The following is a 22116-nucleotide window of genomic DNA, read 5'->3' as shown; positions in this document are numbered from 1 at the left end:
TGTGGAGGAAGTGTTATTCTGGATTATAGACTCTATGTGTTTGAGTTAAAATCATCTTAATGCTGGATGTGTTTCAGGTTTTGTCTTCTCCAGATGTTCACTGATGGACTGGAGTGCTGTGGATTATTGGGATGTTTTTATCAGACTCTCATTCTGACGGCACCCATTCACTGCAGAGCATCCATTGATGAGACACTGATGCAGTGCTACATTTCTACAAACCTGATGAAGATACACACACTTCAACTTACATCTTGAGGAAATTCTCAGCACATTTTTTATTTTTGGCTGAACTATTTGTACACAATATTTCTTTAATATAATAAGGATTAGTAAAGCATTAGTTTTCTGCTGTATTGTTGAGTTTGTTTAACTCGCTCGTGATGGACCGTCCTCTCAACACTTTTCATCTGCACACAATACACTCAAAAGTGTCTTTTTGGTGGAGGTCGATGGGTCAATACACACACACACACACACACACACACACCTCACTGTGCATCGGATCTTTTTAACTCTTCAGGCATCAAAGCATCACACTTTCCTCAGTGCTTTGCTGCTGAATATTAGCAGCATGGGATAAACTTAAAGAACGGTGTGGAAACTGTTAGGTGTTTCCAGAATACATGACAAAGAAATGACAATTTATTCAAAATGGAAGTGTTCTGCAAATCAATGGTTGTCTGTGAGGATTTGGGAAGATTAAAGTGGGAAAGGCTGGAAATCAGGAGGATTTAAACCTGTAAGTCCAGTCCTGAGTCTCTGAGTAACAAAGAAACGAACGATGGGAGTCTGAATCAGAATCAGTCTGAAGTCCGACTGAAGACTGAATAACAAACACATTAAAGTCAGATTCTGACCTTTGACCTGCAGCTGCTTAAACACAAACGCAAACACTGGTTTCAGGAGGAGCTGCTTCAGTGTCGCTCCAGTGGATACAAGTGCACTTTTTGTTAATATTTTAATAATTAGATTTTACATTTATATATATTTTTGTTTTTACTTTAATTTGTTGTGTGTGTGTGTGTGTGTGTGTGTGTCATTTTGTGTTGCTTTTAGTGTGTTTTAGTTTTTATGTTTGTAGTTTTAATTTATTTATTTGTAATTATTTTAGTACTTTAAAATAAAAGTTGAAGTTGAAAATATATATAATTTTCAAATAAAACAATCTACAAAAAATGACAAAAATTATTTTATTTCTGATAGACTTAAGTTATTTATGTCTGTTTGACCTGCATTTTTTCTTTCTTTTTTTTTCTCTTTTATTTTTGAAAAATCCACACACTTTATACCATGATTAAATTTTTTCTTCTTTTTTTTCAATTATTAAATTTTTGTTATAAAAAAAAAATGTTTTGGTATTTATTTCATTTTTTGCTTCATGTTTAATTTTTTTTACTGTCATTTGTTTATTTTTTTGCATTGCTTTGTATTTATTTTGTTTTGTTTTGCTTTGAATTACCTAAAACAATGGCATTTTTGACCTGAATTTTGAATTATGCATTGCATTGCACTGCACTCTGATGTGTTCAAGATTTATTGGAGATTTGTGTCCAATAAACTCAACAGATGAAGTCCTGGCAGAAAAGGAGCAGTGCATGAATCCAGACAGAATCATTCCAGATGTGATCATAAGGTGAAGTGATTTGGTGGGAGCACCTGAGATCAGTGTCTCTGTTACCTGCACAGATCAGGTGTCATTGCTTTAATAAGAGAGAGACGGACAGATCCCTCCTCTCGCTCGCTTCAATAATTCACACACTTCACCTGAGAGGACTGACTGATGACGGCTGGGTTTATGTGTGACCGCTTCCAGTGTTATTTTAGTGTTAAATTTAAATATACCTTCAAATTTATATTTCATATTTTGAATTAGGTTACTCATTATTTATTTATATAAGTTTTGATTAGTTTTTAGCCCCTTTGTTATGTGCTTTTGCAATTTTTATAATTATATTGTTTTTAATATTACTGTTTAGGTTTAACTTAAATTTCTTTTTTTTTCTGTTTAATTTCCATTCTTTAACCTTTTAGTTATTTGCCAAGACAACATTTCTATTTATTTATTTATTTGTTTTATTAGTATGTTATTATTTTGTGCATTTGTGGTTTTTATTTTTCATTTATTTCATTTAATTTCAAAAATTAAAATTAGTAAAAAAAAATTTGCTTATTTTTTTATAATTTTTTAGCAATTTTGTTATCTATTTTTGTGATTTGTATTATTTGATGAAGTATTACTATTTAGCTTTATATTATTTTTCCATTTTATTTTAGATTTATTTCAGTTATCATTTTCTTTCATTAATAATTTTATGTTTTCAGCTTGCCAAGGCAAAACAACTCTATTTATTTTTTTTATTTTTTTATTTATTCATTTTCAGCTTTATTTGGATAAGAAAACAAATGTGTTTAATAGCTTTAGTTTTAGTTTTCTTTAATAACCCTGATTTCATTCATCGTCATATTAAATGATTGGCCAAGAATTGCACAGAAGTTATGTTTCTATTCATTTTGTTACAGTCATCAGTGCTTTTCTTTCTGGTTTCGAAATGTTGACAATGTCTAGTAATGCAACTAATATTAATATTTAATAATAAAATGTACTTATATGAAACAAAAATAGGCAATTCGATTTGGTTTTCTGAAGAAAAGATTAATGGTGGGTGCATGTGTTAAAATGTAAATATGCATTTACATAATTAATATTCATTAATATGTTATATAAAATGTAATTATGTAAAATGCATAATTCATATCAATGATGTAATAATTCCAGCATGCTGAAGGCTAATACATCTAAAGACATCTTTAAATGAGCAAACACACCAGATCTGTTTAATATTACATATTCAGCCACAGGCCAGATGTGTGTGTGTGTGTGTGTGTGTGTGTGTGTGTGTGTGTGTGTGTGTGTGTGTGTGTGTGTGTGTGTGTGTGTGTGTGTGAGTGTGTGTGTGTGTGTGAGTGTGTGTGTGTGTGTGTGAGTGTGTGTGTGTGTGTGTGTGTGTGTGTGTGTGTGTGTGTGTGTGTGTGTGTGTGTGTGTGTGTGTGTGTGAGTGTGTCTCTGCTCTTCTGCTTCGCCTGATGCTGGATGTGCTCCTGCGGTTGTTATGGAGCTCGTCCAATCAGAGCAGCCGAAAACCCCTCGACTGGTCTCCAGGCAGGATTCATGTGCTCTGTGTTTTGGTGGAAGCTGAAGAACTGTGTGTGTGGCAAGACAACCACTATAAAACTTTTTACTTCACTTGACTTCATTTATTTAGTTAGTTAGTTAGTTAGTATTTTATTGCATTGCATTTGGTTGCATTTTATTTTATTTTATTGTACTGCATTGTGTTTTAAATTTCTTTTTTCTATTGTTTTTTTTTTTTACAATTATTTGATTTTTTTTATATTACCAGTATCAAAATTTTTATTTTATATTTTTTGCTATTCATTGCATTTTTTTTAAATTACATTACATTGCTTTGATTTGATTTGTTTTGATTTTATTTAATTTTGTTGAATTTTATTGCATTGTTTTTACTTTAATTTTTTACATTTATTTTATTTATAAAATAAATGTAATATTTTTTTTTTAATATTTGTATTTTATTTTATTAGTATTTGATTACATTACATTTCTTTCCAATTTATTTTGTAATATTTTATTGCATTGCATTGCTTTGCAATTATTTTTTATTCTGTTTTGTTACTTTGGTTTATTTTATTTTATTTTTTTCTTATGATTTTTCACTGTAAAGTCATTAAAACACTTTATATCAAACTCAGAGTTCAAAGGGTGCACAAGCAGTAGAGGAAGTGGAGCATGTGATTGTGTGGCATGTGTGTGTGTGTGTGTGTTCTCTCTTTCTCTCTGTGGGTTCTGATGCAATCATGAATAATGTGTATCTCCTCATCTGACAGTGCGACCCATGTTTACACACACTGGACCAATGATGGAGCTGTTGCCATCAGACGGCTTTATTTGGCCTGCTGTTGCCATAGTAACCGAGTTTGAGTTTGAGTGAAAAAGGCCCATGAATGATTTAGCTTAGTTTCAGCTCAACACTTAAAAGTCAAACATAATAATGACATTCAGCGGGTCACAACCAGCATCACATCAAATCCTGCATTCACGATCTTCCACAGCAATCTTTATTATTCATGTATGTTTACATTGACTGACAGTGTTTGGCCGAGCAAGCTTCATAGTCTGTTTCTAAATGCAGTACATTTTCTTAATCACATGGCATTGCATCACATTTTTATTTATTATTTTATTTAATTTTTTTGCATGCATTTTACTTTATTCCATTTATTTTATTATTGAATGTATGTAGAGGTTGGCACGTTATTTCTAACATTATTTCTATGTTGAATTTATTTTATTTTTATTATTTTTATTTTATTTCCTTAATTTTTTCTTTCTTTTTTCTTTTTTTTTTTACTGATTTGATCACATTTGAAAATGCATCGCATTATATTTTTGCATTTTAGTTTATTGCATTGCATTTTATTTTTCCATTTTATTAATTAATTTTTATTTTATTATTTATATAGAGGTGTGTTATTTCTAACATTTTTTCTGGTTTTATTTGATGATTTTATTATTTTTTATTTGTTGCATTTTATTTATTTAGTATTTTTATATTTTATCACATTTTGTCACATTTTAAAATGCTTTGCTTTGCATTGCATTTTATTTTATTTTATTTTATTTTATAAAATATAAATGTGTGCATGTAATTCAAACATATATTTAATGTTACTAATGATATGTCTAATGTTATTTTTAAAGTTACTAATGTTAACCTTATAATTTTATATAATGTTATTTTAACCTGGATCCATGTACTGATATGTCAAAAAAAAAAAAAATTAATCATTTTATTTCATAGTCTTGAATGTGGTTCATTTGTTGTATCTAATCTTAAGAAAGTAACTCCTCTATCATCTTTATTTGATTTGTCTGCCTCTATAGTGTGTAAAAGCCTCATTTAACATCCTAATGTCTCCCTATCTCATACTACAGTGTCTCTCATGATGGGATCTCAGACTCTGGCTGATGCTGTTTAATGATTTGCACGGTGAAGAGCCCATCAGGATCTGGTGTAAACACTAAGCTGATATCGAGGAGTCAGTCTGTGTTTGTTCAGCTGTCTGCTGCTGTGCTGCTATTTCATCTGATGCTTATGAATTCATGACTGTGAAGAGCCAGATAAGACGTCCGTAATAGACTGTTTCTCTTCTACAGCCCCACATTAGCAATCGCAGTGATAAACGACTGAATGTAGTCACATTAGTGTTACAGTAAAGACTCGAGCCTGGCCTACAGACCAGAATATTCTGAGATGTGAGGATGGACTTTGGTTTGAAGTGAGAAACACGCTGGAAATCACCTGGAACATGCTGACATTATGACCGACGCTTCTCAATAAACAAACCCAGAAGATGTTCTACACAAAATGTCGAAATCTAGTTTTAACCGTGATTCTGATGATTGAGCAAGAATTACTGAGAACCTGTTTTTACTTTCTGTATGTGTTTGCGCGCGCTTGTGTATGTGTGTGCGTGTGTGTACGTACTTAACTACATTTTTAACACACTCTTTTATCTTAGATAATTTAGAAGTTTCATCTGGTCTCATTGAGATATATAGCTGAGTATCATCAGCATAACAGTGGAAACTAATTCCGTATTTCTAATAATATTACCAAGGGGCAACATGTATATTGAAAATAGAAGGGGACCTAGGACGGATCCTTGTGGCACTCCATATTTTACTGGGGATAAATGAGATGACTCTCCATGTGTGTGTGTGTGTGTGTGTGTGTGTGTAAGTGTGTGTGTGTGTGTGTGTGTGTGTGTGTGTGTGTGTAAGTGTGTGTGTTCTATAGAGATCAGTATCTGTGTCCCAGGCATGAACTTGATCACAGCCCGATGTTTTGGCAGGACTACAGCAAACTCCATATGAACTCTGGAGTCAAACCGGCATCTCTGGTTCAGGAGGGAAAGCAACAGGAAGAATGAACAAAAGGAGTTTTCACTGTGTGTGTGTGTGTGTGTGTGAGCTGGTCCTACTTAACCATATTTTGGGGACAAATTTGTACCCAAAAGTGAGCTTAACCTGACAAAATCTCAAAAACTTCTCTTTGGGGATGTCCTCATTTGTAAAACTGGTTTAAAAATAAAGTAAACAAAATTTTTTTTTTTTTTTGTTTGTTTGTTTGTTTTTTTAAGTAAAAATGCAGAAAGTATTCTGTAAGCGTTAGGGTTGGTGAAGGGCAATATAATATACAGTCTGTACAGTATAAAAACGTATTCCATACTACTATGGAATGTCCCCATTTAGATATCTAAGTAAACGTGTGTGTGGGTGTGTGGGTGTGTGGGTGTATGTGGGTGTGTGTGTGTGTGTAGAAAAGAGGTTATGTTGTCATATGTCTCTTGCACAAATTGAATTTTAGTTCTTTAAATAGCATCAGAGAGTTTGTCATGTGTAACGATGAGTTCTGCTTAGTCATGAATGCTTACTCAGAACACAGCCCAAGAATAACCATTGCATACTATGTAAAACACAATTTACATGTATTCATTTATATCATTTAAATAAGAATTATATGAGCATAAATTATAAATAAATAATATGAATTTATTTATATTTGTTAATATATTTTTTCAAATTTGGGATTAAACACATAAGACGTTTTCACCTTCAAACTGTTGCCTCCAGCTAAAATCCATATTGAATAATATGAATAATTTGTAATTCACTTCCTCCTGTGAAAAAGAACATCTGCTGTTGTCTCTCACAGATTTGTTTAGATCTGTTTAAACGCTGCTTGATCTGTGCAGATTTCTCTCCTGATTCAGACCAGAACACTTTTTCACTGGAGGAAGTGTTATTCTGGATTATAAACTCTATGTGTTTGAGATAAAATCATCTTAATGCTGGATGTGTTTCAGGTTTTGTCTTCTCCAGATGTTCACTGATGGACTGGAGTGCTGTGGATTATTGTGATGTTTTTATCAGACTCTCATTCTGACGGCACCCATTCACTGCAGAGCATCCACTGATGAGACACTGATGCAGTGCTACATTTCTACAAACCTGATGAAGATACAAACTCATCCTAATCTTGGCTGGCCTGATGGTTTGCACATTTTCAGCATATCTTCATTTTTGAAAGAACCGTTGCTTTAATGGCTCTCTGTATCTGAGCTCAGAGTAATAAAACTGTCCTCCGGCTGCTCTGTGAGTTTGTATTTGGTCTGTTCAAACACAGCTGATGCAGTGGTTTGTCCCGGCCGGTTCGGGGCACTGTAATGATCTGCCCTTCTCCACCCTCCGGGGTTTTGGACTGATCAATAAACACTTGTACAGCTGGGTCACACAATGACCTCACATTCCCTCACAGACGGCAGAGCATTACCGCCGAAACTCGGCAGCGCAACGATTCACGACCCAATGAATATTTCATACTCAGTATGTGTTCAGAAAGAGATGTTGACAGATCGAGAGTTTGCACAGTGTTTGTTATCAGAATCAAGATTACATTCGTCTGGCCAGATAGAAAACCAAACAAACGTGGCTTAACAACCACCAACACAAACACTCATCTGCTTGACATGGTTTACACAGGTCAAACTGTGCAATCGCTCAAATATATGAAGTTACATTTACCTGCACTTACACGAGTGATGTGTTTTAGCAACAAAGTAACTCTGGCATCATGTGTTTTACACATGGATTTCACGCTGTCTTAGGAGTTACGTTTTAACCATTTGTGACTTTAGGCCTAAATTTAGGATTCATGTATTTGAATTGTATCTAAAACTCCCATGCATTTGGATTAGACCGTTTTAACATAAACAAACTAATAAACTTAATGTGATGCATATTTGTCAGATAAATGAAAAGGGTCAATTTTCTGTAATTGTGTAAATGAATATGTTTTAAATGCACAATAACCAGTTTTATATATTTCGCATCCAGTTGGTTTCATTTGCATGTATTTAAATGTTTTAATATTGTTATTTCAACAGCTAGTCATATTTTAACCACGTTTATACATTTGAACTGAATACATTTTATTTGTTTTCGCACTGAGCAGATTTATGCTGATTCTAAGCTGTTTGAATAAATGCATATTGCTAATATATGGTTTAAAAAGTAATCAGCAACAAATAACACAGTATATACAAGTTTACATCATAACACAAAACACAAATCAAAGGATACTTATAAACTTATAAACTATAAACTTACAACATATTAAATTTGTGGAACTTTAGAATTTGAAAAAATCATTCAACTAGTTTTATCTGTGTTTAAAACCAGCTTAAGCTGACATAAACGGAACAATATCAAACGCTGTCCGTAAATAGTGAAGTGCTTGAGAAGCTGATGGAGCACAGCAGTAAATACCAGTGTCATTTGCATACAGATGGAACTTTACTTTTGGAATATTATTGCTTAAATGTAATATACAAGGAAAATAAAATCGGTCCTAGAACAGACCCCTGAGGAACACCTTTGGAAAGTGACAAAATAGATGAAGTACAGTCTTTTAAAATCACACATTGTGTTCACCCTGAAAAATAGTTGGCAAACCATAGAGAGTGTATTTAGGAGTATGCCATGATCAACTGTGTCAAAAGCCTTTAACAAGTCAAGAAAAAGAGCTGAACAATCTAACAATCTTTTTTAATCTAAGGCATCAATAATGTCATTAAACGCTTTTAAATCAGCAGTGACAGGTTTATTCTGTGTTCTAAATCCAGATTGAGAAGGAGAAAAAATATTATTTATTTCCAGAAAAAAAAAAAAGATTTGGTCATAATTGGATAAAACACATAGTTTAGATATCGGTCTATAATAGTTCAATTGCAATGGGTCCCCACCTTTAAAAAGGTTAGAAACTAAACCAGATCTTCAAATCTTAGGGATTTCACAATGGGTAATAGAAAGATTAAATAAATAAGTCAATGGTTCAGTAATAAAACCAGACGCTAACTTAAAACAGTTCCATCTTATCAGGCCCCACTGGCTTCTGTGGGCCCAAAAAACTCAAAGCTTTAAGAACCCCAGAGACAGTGAGCTGGTTAAAATAAAATTTTTGTGGAATTAATTTACATGGAATATCAGTTGAAGGAACAATAAGAGAATTTACTATTTTGTGAATAATTGAGAGAATAAACTATTTTGTGACTGAGCTTCAAATAAGAGTGCCAGAGGATATAAATGTTTATTTAAACTATCCGAAATAACTGACTTCTCTGTAGTCAAATTATTGTTTTTAATAATAATTTTAGAAATCTCCCATATTATCGGCTTGAAACACTTAAATACGAAATATTTTCTGTCTCTTGTATTTTTCCTAATTTCCAGAATTAGTACGTTTGGTATTCCTGGTATTATTAGTGTACTTTTTAGTATTTATTTCTTTATTTATTTTATAAATATATGGCTGAAAATAATAATATTTAAATAATATTTTTTATAAACAAATATTAATAAATATTATGTCAATAAATGCATAAATACATAAACTTTAAACTTAAATGAGGGTCATTCTTTTAGCACATTTTGGATGAACTATTCCATTAAAACTCTTGCTAAAATCTTTAATAAAATCACAGAAACATGGAAATATTTTGAGCTTTATTTCAGGTACTGAACCAAAAACCCATTGACTTCAGGACGATGAAACTGAAAGTGCTAAAATGTAACTTGTTCCCTGGTATTTTTATTATACATGTGTAAATATGAGTAAATGTAATACATGTGTAAATGAGATTTAAACATCATCTGAAAACTGAATAAATGACCTTTCCATTGATTATTAAACATTTAAAAAAATAAATATACTAAGAAAATCATCTTTAAAGCTGTCCGAATGAAGTTCTTAGCAATGCATATTACTAATCAAAAATTAAGTTTTGATATATTTACGGTATGAAATTTACAAAATATCTTCATGAAACATGATCTTCACTTAATATCCTAATGATTTTTACCATAAAATAAAAATGTATAATTTTGACCCATACAATGTATTGTTTGTTATTGCTACAAATACACCCCAGTGATCTGTGGTCAAGGGTCACATTTGTAAATTTTCTTACACAAGAGAAACACATGTTAAACTATTTCCTGCGAAAAAGACACATTGATTAGAAACCTTTCACAAGACACTTACATGACCTTTAAAGACATAACGTAATACTTTAGAATCATTATTTGTCTTATGATGGGAAATGAAAGCTGACTAAAAATGGCACTTTGACATTTATCTACATACTGCTCTTTATACAAATACCGTCAAAACATCTACAACAAAAACATTGCATTTCCTCCCATAGCAAAGCTGCATTTCCTCTGTATGACGTGAAATCACCAGCTCTCGTATGAAGTCTTTGTGTCATATGATGAATTCACAGCAGAGAAACCACAACCACTACAGCGGTGGGAATTTCCCATCCACGTGTGTGTGTGTGTGTGTGTGTGTGTGTGTGTGTGTGTGTGTGTGTGTGTGTGAATACAGCACAGCAGGGCGGGACCAAAACAAACGCCCTGATTGGCCACAAGTCACATGATTGACAGTAATCTTCTTGAATGATACAACACAGTATGCCAGGAATGCATATATTCTCAGTAAATGTGCATTGCTCAATGCAACTATTTGTGCAGTTCATCTACGATTGCTTTCTAAGATCTACTGAACTTATAGCAAAAAACAAATCCTTAGACTTTTAGGAACTGAAGTTATAAAAGCTTCTGTCGGTAAAGTAATTAACTGGGCCATTTGTGAAAAGCATATGACAATAGAGCTGCACACAAAAGCACAGCAGGACGGCAATGTCTTACAAAGACATCAATTAAGTGTGTATTTTAATGCTTTTTGTATAAAATAACATCTTTGTGTCAGGGGTTAAGCAATGCTCCAATTCATAAGCAAATTAACTTGCTTATCTGCGTTATTTTGTTCATCATTGTGCTTGTATTTCTATATTAATTTATGTCTGTATATGTCTAAAGAAGAGAAAATTTTCGATGCTTAAAGTCTTGTTGAACATTTCCACATTAAATTCCTAATTCAGATATTTTTGTATAATTACTCTAAAGTGTATAATCGATCTCACATAATAAATCCTTTACACTCAAATAAATTTTTCCTGTACTTCTATTTGTTTAATTTCATGTTGTATTTATTTATTTATTTTTGCATGCACTAGTGCAGTAGATATATAAATAAATAAGACAATACATTTCAGGGTGGAAAATAAAAATAATAATAACAACAACAACAATAATAATAATAATAATAATAACAATAATAAAATACAAAGAAAAAAATAGTTACCCTGATCACTCTCAATAATTATGATAAAGACTGGCAAACTATACATTTAACCCTTGTTTAATTTATTTTTTTTATTTTTGTTAAGTATCAGTGAAATAAATAAATAATAAATATAAATTAATTAATTAATTAATAATAAAAGGAAATGGAAAAATCGTTTCACTATTATTAATATTTTATATGATAAAGTCTGGCAAATTTATACTATTTAATTTGACTTTGTATTTTTTCATCAATAATGTATTTATTTATTTATTTATTTATTATCAGGGACTATACAAATTATTTATTTACTTGTGCCTTATTCATCTAAAATTGCTTTTGTATTGATATTTTGGCAATGTTGTGTGTAAAACAATTATGTCATTATAACCTCTTCGTTAAAATGCGCCTGTCTCGCCTGTCTAGAGTGTGTGTGTGTGTGTGTGTGTGTGAAAGAGAGAGCGAGAGAGAAAAAGAGAGTGACGTCAGTGCGAGGGCGGAGCCTCACCGTTGGAAAACGAGAGCGCGCTCGACGCAGACAGAATGAAGTGCGCAGAAGAGGGACGCGCAGCGAGCGAGTAGCTGCTGATTCTGCTCTTCACGCGATTGCTTTTACTTAAACATTTCTACTGAGCTGGAACAGAGACAAAGACAAAGGTAAGTCGCGTTTAGTCACCATGTAGTTCGTCAAAAGCTGGCAAGGCGAGGGAAACACCTTGGTTTTTGTTGTGCTATTGTTAGCCCGAGTAAATGCGGTTTTGTGTTCTGTTGTTGAATGTGTTTATGTAGACACTCGTGTTTATCGAGAATATTTACTGTGATTTATCATATAAAGTGTATGTATTATTGAAACAAAGCTTAATTTAGCTATAAAATATAATAAAATCAGTGAAGCTGTTGTTGTGCAAACCGGTACTTTGGCGGTGTTTCAAATCCTAGTGAGCTGCCTTCATAGACAGCATCGTGTTTAGCTCACTAAAGTCTAGGAGCTTCTTACTTTAAAACACACAGCCTTCGCGGAACAAAACTGCTGCTGTCTAGTGAGACACACACTAGGATTTGAGACACAGCCCTGTGATTCTCACATCTCAGATCTGATTTAGTCTAAAGTGCTGCACACAAGTGTCATGAGTACTTTATTATGCCTGTCAGTGTGTTTTAGTGGTATTCCATGTCTAATGTCTGACTAACAGGCTTGATGATAAGATAACAGTTTCATGATGACATAATGGTGCTGTTGAACTACTGTAATGTCATTAAGATACGGAGATGAGAAGTTTAATAACTAGAGAGCAGTGAATGTGGAGAACTAAGTGTCTAAAGAACTGATTATAGTCTCTCTTTTTCTATTATTGAAGTTTAGTTTGTTTTCATCATGATGTTATGCAGTTATTGAATCAGGACAGTTTATAGCCGAGCTGTGCTGGATAGTGTGGGCGTGTTTTTAGTGTGTGTGTGTGTGTGTGTGTGTTTCCTCACTGGGTCAGTAGTGCTACAGAAGCTCTCTGAGAGACGTCAGTCTCTGACTACTAAACCACTCACCGCTGCTGCTGTTACACGACTTGAAGTCGAAGTTTACTGGCAAAGATTGATTGCTCTTTTGAAAATGTGTCTTAAATGCACCATACAGTACACTACAGAGAAAACACAGCTTGCAAAACAATAGTAGCATCCATCTGGTTAATCCTGCATTGAAGACACTCAATAACTAAAAGTGCTATAATGGTATTTTGTTACTATTTTCCATATATTAGATTTTTATGTGACTATGTATTAATTTATTCATGCATGCATTTATTGTTACTTTTATGCATGCATTTATTGTTACTTTTATACATGCATTTATTGTTACTTTTATACATGCATTTATTGTTACTTTTATGCATGCATTTATTGTTACTTTTACGCATGCATTTATTGTTACTTTTATGCATGCATTTATTGTTACTTTTATACATGCATTTATTGTTACTTGCATTTATTTAAGCTTTTATGCACGCATGTATTTGTTTTATGCATGCATTTATGATTTCTTGCATGCATTGGATAATTGGTATATTTATACCATGGCGTTTACATTATAAAAAATTAGAAAGCATTTAAGTTATAGCTTTTAATCGAGTCCAGAAGTGCTCTGTGGATTGTATTAGTGGCTGTAGATGTGAAACGGGTTTATTGTTGAGAGGCTCTTGTGGGTTAGTTTTGGTAACGTTGTTGAAGCAGTTTTTTTGAAGAGGTCAGATGGAGTTGGGTTAGTAGGGCCGTGGTGATTCTGCACATGAATGGATTGTCGTCCGTGTGTGTGTCTGCAGCGGTAGAGGGAGCTGTGTGTTGCTTTGCTTTTTGCTGTGTCATTTTTACACTCATTGAGGAAATCAGATGCCATAGTTTGTGGTGAGTGACACGTGTTTCTGAACTTTTACACACACATGCGACACAGGACGTTCACACGCACCTCTGAGCGCCACACTTCTGATGGAGGAGATACTGTACGGCCTGAGAAAATGCTACATGAAGGGGTTTATTAGAAACTTTTTTAAAGCTTTACAGGAAGAGTTTGCACTAAGGTGACCCGGGTTGGTAGAAATAAACAGGAAATATGTTTGCATGAACTTTGAAGCCTCTTTTTAGGCCCATTTCTCTCTCTTTTTTGTGCATTTATAATGTTTAAAATGATAATTGATGCAGAGTTATCAAAGTGAGGTGAAACATAAGTGTTTATAATAATCCAGTGATCTGCGGCTTGGTGTATTTCCAGTGTCCCTCCCTAAAGTGGCTTTAACAGTGAATAAACACTCATCATGAGCTCCTGACTCTCAGAACTGAGCCCAGAGCTTCACCACACAACATGGAAAGAGTAGGCGAGACGCTTTCTGTCTCTGCCTCGCCAAACCAGGTTAAATATAGCAGAGCAGTCGTCTAACCGCAGCCGAGCGCGAGGTTTCATCGCTGCTATTTATATAAATCAGTTCAGCCAGTGACCACGAGAGACACTAATCTGGAGTCTAATTATCCTGCTGTTAACGGGCCGTAAACGAGAGGCTGGCTGGGCCCAAACACCCCGTTATTACTCTGAGATCTGGTTTGTGTGAGTGCTTGTGAGTTTGAGTGTGTACAAGCAAGTCTTCACACATCTTTAGTGGTTTACTGAATGAGTTTTGAGGCTCTTAACCACGGGTTTATTTCAGATTGTACGTTGAACATCGAGTGTTGACAGACAAGAGTCCTACAGTTTATTTCTGTCACCATGAACTACATAAGTACATAATCGTCTGTGTTTAACGTCTTACAGGTTTTAACATAAACAAAAAAAGAGTAGATTATCAACTGGGTGAAAAGGTTGACCGTTTTTTTTTTTTCATTAACAATAAAGCCTATTTTAGGAACATTTTATTTATTTATTCCCATTTTATTTATAATATATAAATTTCCCCTGAAAATAATGCAAAAACAAATCCAGGAATTCAAAAGTTAAATAAGCATAAATTTATAAATGTATGAAAATTTTTATTAAAAACTAAGTAATGTATAAATGCATTTTTAAATTATTAAAATTAATATTTATACGAGTGATATATAATGCATTAATGAATATAATATAAAATGTAAATAATTTCAAATAAAAAATTTGTAAATATATATTCATTTATTTTTTCAATTGTAATTATCAATCTATTTATCATTTACATATTTTATTGTGAAATTGTTTTATATTTAAAATTTACTGTACTTTTTTTTGTAGTTGCAAATTAACATTTTAAATTGTATTTATGTATAAAAATATTTTTTTATATAAATTATATAATTTTTTATCATTTTCATTTTATGTTCCTTATATATATATATATATATATATATATTTTTTTATATATATATATATTTATTTATATTTTTTAATTATAATTACACATTTATAAATGTAAATTTGTGTGTATTTATGTATAAAAGTTTTTTATGTATTTAGTATACATTGGTCACTAGTACAGTTTGTAGAGTCCGTGTTGTTGTTGTTGTTGTTGTTGTTTGTGTAACGTGTTTGCTCTGCTCTTGTGTCCAGGTGAAGAGCTCGGCTGATGGATGAGGATGAGGATGATCTGCACAGGAAGGGTCTTCATCACTGGCCTTCCTCTCACGTCCAGATAAAGCCGAGCGAGACCGCAGGGAGACCCCCTGCATCACCCAGCGTAATGCTGCCCTGCCCAGTGCATGTGGAGCACAGACGCTTTCTCTACGGTAAGCCGTGTGTGTGTGTGTGTGTGTGTGTTCCTGACCTCAGCGGCTTCAGGAGCTGTGTGTGTAACCAGTCACTTTGCAATGCAAACCACACCTGCGTTCACATGCTCTCACACACAGCATCTCTTGTTTGATCAGATGAAGAATCAGTGCTGTATGACGCTTGCAACACCTATATATATATATATATATTTTACATGTTGAAATCACACTGACTTTTGAAAAAAAAAATCAAAGGTGAAAGTGCAATATTAAACACAATTTTTTATACCTTTTAATATTTTTATAAATTGTCACATTGTTATTTTTCAATCTCAGAGCATCGATTTAAAGCATTATAAAGTGTATGGTATATACACAGAAATGTCACTGATCAAACCCAGACGTCAATCATGCAAAACAATCTATTTTTGTAGAGAATGTGTGTCATGTATTTATTTATTTTTTGCATGTGTCGAAACTTCAGAAAGCGCTTTGTTAAAGTTCCCAGACGCTGCAGCTTCCTGTTTGACTTCTGTGCACATCGACGTCACGACTTCATGACTCATGGCTCTCAGACCGCAGAGGCCTTTTCTCTCTCCGCTGGTTATTTTTACACGTCTCTGGTTCTCTATTGCTTGTGCCAAATCATAGCGGACGTCTTTGAGGGAGGTTGAAAGGTACACGATGAAAACACAGCCGAGCTTGAGCGTCTGCTTTCTTTGAGCTGCTGTGATGATCTAGAGATGCACAGCTTTATATGAGCCGAACGGACTGATCTCTTCATCAGGGAAGTGTTGTTGGCAGTTATGAGTTCATTATCAGCGCTGATGTAGCGTGATGTTGAGATGCTGTTTCTGGAGTCTGTTCAGAGTCAGTCGTTGGCTTCCTGAAGAGTCAAACACTGCCAGCGATGCACCGAAAAACTAAATAAAGATATTTAATAATCAAGTACACAATCCGATTTATTTAATGAACAACACTGAAAAAACAATGCAAAAAAAAGTGCAATTTAGGATTAAAAAATATATATTTTGCAGACTAAAATTAAATGTACGGTTTAAAAAAATAATATGCATTGTTTTTTTGTTGCTACATTTATTTTACAATTACTAAAGTCAGTTTTTTTTTTTTTTTTTTGGACGACTTTTTAAATAATTTTTTTTTTTCTTAAATATGAAAGGTAAATTGTGTCACACAGACGACTACAAAACAGCACCTCGCATGAAACTAAAATAATACAATAAACTTTCATTTAACAACATTAAAATCTTAATGTACATAACTGATAAGAAAAATTGTAAATTTCAATAAAAAAATGTGAGCTGTCACACACAGATTTCTGGGAATGTCATATATAGGGAATGGGAATTTTATACAAAAATAAAACACACACACACACACACACACAGACATATACGTGTGTGTGTGTGTGTGTATGTTTTATTTTTTTTGTATCAAATTCCCATTACCTATATATTTCCACTTTAAATTGGAAAAGTTATTTTATATATATATATATATATATATATAATTTTACGATATTTTACTGTAAAAGTATGTGAAATGTCCCTTTAGAGCTATTACAGGTTTCCACCATATAATAGTAAGTTAATTTACTGTTAATCATTTCACAGTAATTTTTTACAGTATTTTACTATTAAAATTCTTTTTTTTTTACCATAATGCAAACATTCAAATTGCACATACATGCTGAATTTTAAGAATCAGTATCGGCCCTCCCCAAAACCATTCTAGCAAAAAAAAAAAAAAACGGAAAATGATTATTTATTTATTTATTTTTATTATTATTTATTTTTCTGCTGTTTCATGTTTTGTAAGTGTGTCTGCCGTCTCACTGATCGTGCCTCTTTCATAACATGAGTCTTGTTTGAGCGACTCAGCACGTGTGGATGTCTGCGGCTCTGTTTGGTGTTTGTTCAGTGAATGGCTCAGAGTTAGTGTGATGCTGTTTCTCTGAACAGGTAACGCAGGCCTGCTGCTGCTAGCGTCGCTCGGCCGCTCTCGGCCTCCAGACGTGGTTCTCCAGCAGAACCTGCGCGTGATGGACCCGGCGGAGAGCGTGGAGACCCTCATCGGGCAGAAGCTCCAGCTGATCGGGGATCAGTTCTATCAGGAGCACATGATGGTGAGCCACACCTGTGAACGTGTCTGCTTCAGCGCTCCTTTACACAAACGTGTTTTCCGTGTGTGGTGTTTGTTTCCTGACTGTGTTCGAGTTGTTTGGCCCCAAAGACACGGTAGTGACCCCTCGCTCTCACTTCCCGTTTACTGCACTCTTGACCTCCTCTGTGTGTGTGTGTGTGTGTGCGTGTGCGCGTGTGTGTGTGTGTCAGTGTATTCTACTATCACTGAGATGTTATCATGCAAGAATGTTATTCTTATTTAGATTTTATTTATTATATAATAAAATTGTATCATTTGTTAAATAATTGAAAAATATTTAACCGATTTATGTTTAATGCTATAAAAATATAAAACCGAAACAAATAGAATAGAAAATAATTAATGTAATTGGCAAAAAAAAATTGTGTGGAGATTTTTAGACATGATACATTTTTTTTATTTGCTTTTATCTTTATATTTTTTGTCGCTTGTCTTATTTATATGACTGTAAGTATTTTTAATTATTTAACCATTTCATATTTCAATTTAGTAAATTAATAATACCGGTTTGGGTCAGTGTTAGTTTCATATTATTTACATAATATTATATTTAAAATTGGCTTTGGCTGGATATATAAATATTAGGGCTTGCATAGACTAGTCAAGTGATTGTCTACTTCAACCACTAGTTGGCGCTGTTGAAAACTATCGACTACTCGAGCATGCATTAACATAATGCGTATAAAGGGTTTGCAAGTACGACGTGAATTTTAGGATTACAATATTGCATGTAGCGGTTACTTTCTATGAACTTATCTATGTTGCATGTAAAATTTAAATATTTAATGTAAAAATTAGGGGTGTGCCTGAAGTCGAATTCCTAATTCGGGATGGCACTCATAACGGCTTCAAAAACGAATCACAGACAAATATATTCAGAATAATTCTGCCTGAATACTCGGCTGAAGCTGGCACAGTCTGGTGTTTGCTAGATAACCGTTGAGTCAGGGGATCAGTGCAATATTATACACAGACCTCTAAAGTCACGAGTGTAAGTAAATCAATGTAAACTTTACGAATGAAAAGAGCGCAAATCAAACATCATTGCTGTTGCCTCTCTATGCATCTTTCAGAGATCAGAGCTTTGCAAGAGTAATATCACCTATAATAATACATCATACACATTATATTATTTGTAAATGTTTAAAAGGCAATGATTTAAACCTCCGATATGATACGAATTAATGGAACAAGCAAAGCGCTCTCACCAATCAAACAGCTGCGCTGCGCGCCTCAGTCTCTCAAAAACCAAACCAGTCCTAGCAGGCTAATAATCAGCTTCGATACAGGTACATTTTCTACTTGTCCTACATGTTTGCATCTTTATCTTTTGCTGGTTTGCGCGGCACACACACATTTGTTTAGTGAAGTTCACTATTATCAACATTAAGACTCCCTTAAAGAGTTCTGCGTAATGAAAATGTGCGCATTGAATTGATTCAGTCGTGTTCAGATGATCACTAAACGTTTGTCATGATATCTCTCTGCTTGCATTATAAATGTTATTTTAGAAATTAATAATTATTTTAGTTTAAAACGACATAAAAAGTGATAAAGACAAAAAGATAACGGTCTTATCATTTATTTTTTCACATTTGCATTTAGTTTAACTTGATTTACTAAAATACCTAAAACTAAAAATGAACGAATAAAAACTATTTAAAAAGTAATGAAAATTATAAAAACGTAATTACAAACACTAATTCAAAAATAGTATTAAAAATATAATCATACGATTTTATACTCTGCTAAAATAAAACCATTTAAAAACATAGTTGAAATAAGATAAATGTTAACTGAAATTATATATTTTTTAAAAGTTATTTCAGCTAGTTACCAAGACAACCTTTCTCAATTTCATTCAGTTGAACTTAAGGTATTAAAATAAATAAAACTAAAATGGGAATACAATATATATTGTAATTGATAAAACAGAAATTAATAAATATTACAAAAAAAATTCCAAAAGAAAAAAAAAGTGTTCTAAATATTATTAGAAATATAGTAGTGACAAAATATTATTTTAAACTAAAACATACGTTTTTTTAAATAAAAAATGAATAAAAATATTAACATTTCATTTCAGCAAAACATATCCAAAGCAAATGTAATTAAAAAACAAAAATATAATTAAATAAAAATTAATAAAAACGTAAAATATTATAAAAAATATTATAGTTCCACAATATTATAGGTTAACTAAAACAAAAGCATTTTAAATAAAAAATGTTATCCAAAGCAAATTTATTTAAAAAAACTAAAATTAAATTAAATAAAAATTAATATAAACTTACCATTTTATTTTTTATAATATTTTATCACAATATTATAGTTAACTAAAACAAAAGCATAACAATTTATTTATTTATTTATTTATTATAAATCAGCAAATCTTATCCAAAACAAATTTATTTAAGAGAAAATACAATAAAAATAATTAAAAACCCATACAGACCCATCATGACAATGACAATGTAAAAAAAAAAATAAAAAAAACACCAATATTAATAAAACTTTAATTTATCTAAAATATGAAACCAAATACTAATGAAAAGTATTAATATCTGAATGATGGTAGACAGCAGAGTTTACTCTGTGATTTGACAGTGTTTATCGGTTCACGTCTCGATGCAGTGGTGTGTTGTGAAGCGATCAGCTGTGTTTCCAGTGTTGATGTTGATCAGGAGACGCTCAAATGCTTGCGATTGTGAGCAGGTAACACACCATTATCTCTTCTTTATTCGGTCTTTCGCTTTATCATGTTGTCTCTCTTCCTCCTTGATTTATTTCTTGTCTCGGTTGTGTAACTTCAGCTGGAGTTCAGCCTCAGTCGGCGCAGCTGTAGACGAGCGTCTGGTTATTTTAGGATTTCATGTTGCTAATTATGTTATTTTCAGGCTGTAAAGCGTCTTTATGTGTTGAATAAGGTACAAAACGGCTCCGTTCCAAACCCTAGTGAGCCTGCTTGCGGTCTAAGGCAATGAAACCTCGTAAGCCGGTGATTTTTAACGTTCAAAACAGATGCAGTCTGTTCACAACAAGACTCACAATTGATTCCAGATTGATATAAACATGCTGCAAAGAAAAACACAAATACTGGGTTATATACTCAATTTTAGCAACTATATATATTTGTTTTTCAGCATCATTTATTACAGTGTGTGTGTATAAATACATACACATACAGTATATATAAAAAAAATATTTACATATACAAGAACCGGTTCTTATTCAAAACCTCTTGTTGTTGTTTTTTTTTTTTTAAAGAGCCAGAACCGTGAGCAATTTCTAAGTTTCGTTTCCGAATATGGTTCTGGTGCGACAAGTGACCAAGCGCTGTGAGCAGTGTTCTGGCGATTCAGCATTTCCCATGAAGGATGTCACAAGCTACCTAATAAAACGCAACCCTTCCGCTTTAATTACTGAGCACATTGTGTCCAAAGATACGCGCGTTTCATCAGGAAGTGTGTAGTGCCGACAAAAACAATCCGCATCTACCCCATCCAAAAACCATTGATTTAAAAGGTGTTCCCCAGGGCTTTGTCCTCAGCCCGCTCCAGTTCTCCCTGAACACCACAACCGCAAAGCTCTGCAAAAGTGCCTGCCACATTATTGGAGGTGAGCTTCCCTCCCTCCAGGACATCTCCCCCAGGAGGTGTTTAAGGAAAGCCCAGAGGATCATCAGTGACTCCAGCCACCCGTCCTAAAGACTCCTCATCTCTGCAGCATCCGGTCCAGCACTAGCCGACTGAGGGACAGCTTTCCCCCCTCATGCTATCAGACTGATGAACAGACAGAGCTAATACACCCTACAGCATACTCCCACAATATGGTATTCCAAACACTGGACTATACATACACACTGTATTTAATACAATAATCCACCTGTAATTCTGGATACCATCCAATGCTCATCCATGACATTTTCTGTATCCAGTTCACTTGTAACCGGTTGCAAATTAGCATAGTTTATGTATACACACATCTAAATTATGTAGACTGTGTACATACTGTGTATGAAGTGTAGTGCTAACTGTAAGCATGTCTAATGTGTGTACTGACTATATGTATGTGCATATTGCTCATTCTCATTTGTTGAAGTCTGTATGGATATTATATGTAAACGGTTTCAGCAGTTTCTGGAGAATTTCACTTCACCAAGATACATGTGACAATAAAAGTGACTTTACTTGACTATATGTTTATAAACTGAAAATGCTGTTTCACTGAAGTCTTTATTTCAAGTTTTCAGCTCTTTTCGTCAGCACTCTGTCTGTCTGTGTGTGTGTGTGTGTGTGTGTCTCTGTGTGTGTGTGTGTGTGTGTGTGTGTCTCTGTGTGTGTGTGTGTGTCTCTGTGTGTGTGTGTGTGTGTGTGTGTGTCTC

The 22116-nt window shown here is 33.3% G+C and overlaps 1 protein-coding gene across 4 annotated transcripts in view; it reads left to right on the top strand.

Annotated features, from left to right (window-relative positions):
* The first annotated feature begins 11772 nt into the window (after positions 1-11772).
* Positions 11773-22116, top strand: part of LOC113117824 (bcl-2-modifying factor) — a 56546-nt gene continuing 46202 nt past the window's right edge. The window contains exons 1-4 of one of the 4 annotated variants that reach the window (XM_026286754.1): positions 11773-11990; positions 15391-15566; positions 17531-17694; positions 21269-21931. In XM_026286754.1, the coding sequence (XP_026142539.1) occupies positions 15407-15566; positions 17531-17694; positions 21269-21439 (495 nt within the window). In that variant the 5' untranslated portion in view covers positions 11773-11990; positions 15391-15406 and the 3' untranslated portion in view covers positions 21440-21931. The other 3 variants (XM_026286756.1, XM_026286757.1, XM_026286755.1) reach the window with 3 other exon arrangements.

Source organism: Carassius auratus, chromosome 17, assembly GCF_003368295.1.
Source record: "Carassius auratus strain Wakin chromosome 17, ASM336829v1, whole genome shotgun sequence".
Classification (NCBI taxonomy): Eukaryota; Metazoa; Chordata; class Actinopteri; order Cypriniformes; family Cyprinidae; genus Carassius; species Carassius auratus.
Note: the sequence above shows the minus strand (reverse complement) of the source record. Positions and strands in the feature narration are given on the sequence as shown.